This window comes from Halyomorpha halys, unplaced genomic scaffold, assembly GCF_000696795.3.
Source record: "Halyomorpha halys isolate HHAL.00 unplaced genomic scaffold, Hhal_1.1 Scaffold83.1, whole genome shotgun sequence".
In the NCBI taxonomy this organism is placed as follows: domain Eukaryota; kingdom Metazoa; phylum Arthropoda; class Insecta; order Hemiptera; family Pentatomidae; genus Halyomorpha; species Halyomorpha halys.
In genome coordinates, this window is record NW_027115065.1 from 389,469 (window position 1) to 393,135 (window position 3,667).

Here is a 3,667-nt window from a genome sequence, read left to right on the forward strand (position 1 = left end):
GTGATGTTTCGGATTTTTGTAATAAAATGAAACGGGAAAAATATATTAAAAAATACGAAATATTTTTAAGATAATAATAAAAACTTATCATGTATTAATATAATTTAATTATATTAGTATAATAAATACAATACATACCACGTCGTGAAAGAGCTCGCATGTTGGACACTCTACTGCCGACAGACACCGCCATGTCCTTTTATACCGCCTCACTGAGAGATAAGAGATATCTGCTCGTCTCTTAGCGCATGCGCTGTCAATCAATACTGTCGCACTACCGCGTCGCTAGGCGTTATTTGAATACTTGCTGTCACTAGCTTCGGTGGCCAATACTTTGTTTCTATCATGAAAGTCACTATTCTACGTAAGATACGAAAGGATGTAAAAAAACAAAACCGACCTACACCCACAGGTATGTGGTAAAAACTAGATCATACAGTACACAAGAGGAAACTCAGTAGAAAAAAAATTATTTCACACCAATATTTTAATACTGCAATGAAAACCGCAAATTTGACTTATTCTTAGTTATATGTTCATAGTTTATAGTTGCCCACGCTCAGTAAATATAATCGCAAAAGGAAAAAAAAGGACATAACAATAAACAATAAATTACTCCTTAGGCGCCACGTTATTTTTTCTTGGAAATAATGAAAACCCCGAAGCATTATGCCCACAATATAGCTAAAATATACCACTATATAAACAATTGTTGAATTATGACAACTGGCGAATACCTCTACATGTATATAACAGAAAACCTAGGAGTGTTACCTACCCACCTGTTGAATTATCGTAATATTCCCTGAACAAAAAAAAATGTAAATTAACAAGTTGAAAGCAGAGAAAGAACAGGAGAACTATATGTACAAAAGTTTAATAATAAGAAGAAATATATATACAGAGAATGAAAAAGGAAAAAAAAGAATTCTTATCAATTAATAAAACAATTAAAACTTATAGGTTGACTTAACCTTAACTTAACGCTTAACCTTAATAACTATACTTACACTATTATTCTCTTATCCAGGACAGGCTGAAGAAACGTCACTGCACTATATCCCCACTTCTAGTGTTAGTAACCGTCCATTGAAGTTGAACACCATAATTTTGAAAAACAAAAACATATAAGATGGACATTTCTCATATGGTTATATTCCAGTTCAAACAGTAAAGACAGAGGGCCTTTAAACTATTACCACATCACATTTAACAATCGTAACGTGTTCCAAAATCAAACTGTCGCCTTCACCAAAAAACAAAATCCACTCGTCTAAAACATATCGCTCGTCTATTGTTTCCACCATGACAACCGTAACACCTCTTGTCTACGCAGATATCGCCAGTGTTTTTATATTCACCATGAGAGCAGTAACAATATATCGAATACTATTTGAAGTACAGATGTCTATTAGCACTCTAAGTAAAACTAGTTTAATGTAATATAAAGTAGTTTATGACGTTTATCTAGGTAGGAATAGTAGCTTATATGATAGTTTCCAAAATAAATTCACAAAATGATGATTTCTAGATGTTCGGATAAAATTTTTGATTTATGTAAAACTGAATCTCAGAAACCATTCGACATTACAGATGTCTTCCTGGGATTAAATTAAAAATGGTTGAACGTATAATAATGTAGTCTGTAAAGTTTATCTCCGTAGGGGTAGCAGTTTTTATGATATTTGCTTATGAATATGAATTTTGTCCGAACAACTTAAATCAATTTATTTTTAACAAATATCATGAAAACTACTACTCCAACGTTGATAAACGTCATAAACTACTTTATAGTACATTAAGCTAGTTTTAATTTGAGTGCTAATAGACATCTGTACGTCAAATAGTTTTTGATATTAGAGTATAGATTTCTCAGAATAAATTAACTGACTACTAATCTTTCAGTAGATTTTTAAGAAATTTTGCTTTTTAATAAGCTATATCTCTGGAACTATTGAACGCAAAAAGCTCTATTAGGGCTCATATTTTAGCAAATGTATTCTACTCTAAATAATGTTCGCTTAGGTTTTTAATGTTGTTGGTAGTTTTAAAGATATTGAGCTCCGAATGAAAATTTTTTTTTGAACGTTTTGAAACAGCCACCATTTTTTATTCCCCCTACCTATACTTGGCAGACTCATCAATGTTGACTAGTAATTGTACATAGTTTTCATTAAAGTAATCAAAAATTGGGGTAAAATATCTGTTTTTTGTTCTCCTCTTCATCTCTTCTACTATTATTAGATGCATTAATGATCTCGACTGATATAAAACAATATTTTGAAAATATTTTAATTTGAAATATACACAATGCTGCAATGACTCTCAACTTTAATTAAATTTTAATTAATTGAAATAAACATAACAACAATGCTTTTATTAAAAAAATTATATATTGCGTAGATAAATTAATTATTTTTGACGTTTTGAAACAGCCGCCATTTTTTATTCCCCCTACCAATACTTTGCAGACTTTTCAATTTTGGCTAGAAATTATACAGTTTTCAATAAGTGACCAAAAATTGGGGTGAAATAACTGACAGTTTTTCCTCTTGGGTTCTTGTACTTTGAAATGTATCTGTATATAATTTTAAAAATTAGTTTCAGAGATGCGCAAAAATTAACCATAGTTGAAACTATTAGATAATTTTTGCCCAAATTAGCTTTTACCATACTTGATTTGAAAAAAATATGAATTTCTCGTGATCCTCAAACTTTTTATTAATTTTATCAGAAAGTGCTTCCAATATGGTCCGACTAAACATAAATGAAATATGAGTTAGTTACAGTTTTAATATTTATGGCTCTGTGGAGGCTTCTATGGTTTATAAGCTAGAAGAGTACAATGAATTAAAAATAATTCAGTAAACAAAATATGGTACAACTAAATACAAAATACTTTTTTTTTTTTTTAATTATTTATTTATTGTAATTTACAACTGAACAAAATAATACAATAAGTAAATATGTATTATGTTTCATATACACTTGAAAATCTTGGGAAGGAAACACCCATTGGTGGTACTTCAAACATTAATTTAAACTAGAAGGTCTCGTGGCCATCTTCTTTTCAGACGCCTCGGAGGATTATCAGGGATTGTTAAGGATGAAAGATTAAGAATTAATGGGTTAGGATGGTTAAGGAGTTTGGAATAAAAAGACGCATATCTGGTTTGGGTCAAATCTGCAACGAATGGGCTGTTAAGGTCTTTATGAATGGGTTTATTTGCGACGTAATAAGGAGCATCAAGGATTTTACGTAGGATTTTGGATTGTAACGAAAATACAAAATATTAAAATAAAAATAAAGTAAAATGAAAGAACTTATGACGTGAATAATAATGATATGAATTTACAATTGATAAATTAATAATAATGAGCTAATTAATTCGTAATAAGTTTAGAGAGAACATGATTAAATATAAAATATAAAAAAGAATAAAATATATATTAAATATAATATTATACAACATACAATCCAATACAACTTGTCTTCAGTCTAACGTAGACTAATGTATATTTCCTCATATTGTTATTTTTAATATTTTATTAATTTTAGTTTTTTTTATATACTTAACAATTGTTTTGAAATTTTTTTTTTTTTAATGTTATGATAATTCTAAAATATTTCCTCTTTTAGCCCTGAAATGACGAAGCACTGCAAAGT

The 3,667-nt window shown here is 29.3% G+C and overlaps 1 protein-coding gene across 2 annotated transcripts in view; it reads right to left on the minus strand.

Annotated features, from left to right (window-relative positions):
* The window catches only part of tobi (target of brain insulin), a 210,036-nt gene extending 209,775 nt beyond the window's left edge, over positions 1–261 (minus strand). For both annotated transcript variants that reach the window (XM_067052159.1, XM_014439317.3), the window contains exon 1: positions 139–261. In XM_067052159.1, coding sequence (XP_066908260.1) covers positions 139–193 — 55 coding nt within the window. In that variant the 5' untranslated portion in view covers positions 194–261. The remainder of the gene's footprint in view (positions 1–138) is intronic.
* Between the last annotated feature and the right edge of the window lie 3,406 nt (positions 262–3,667).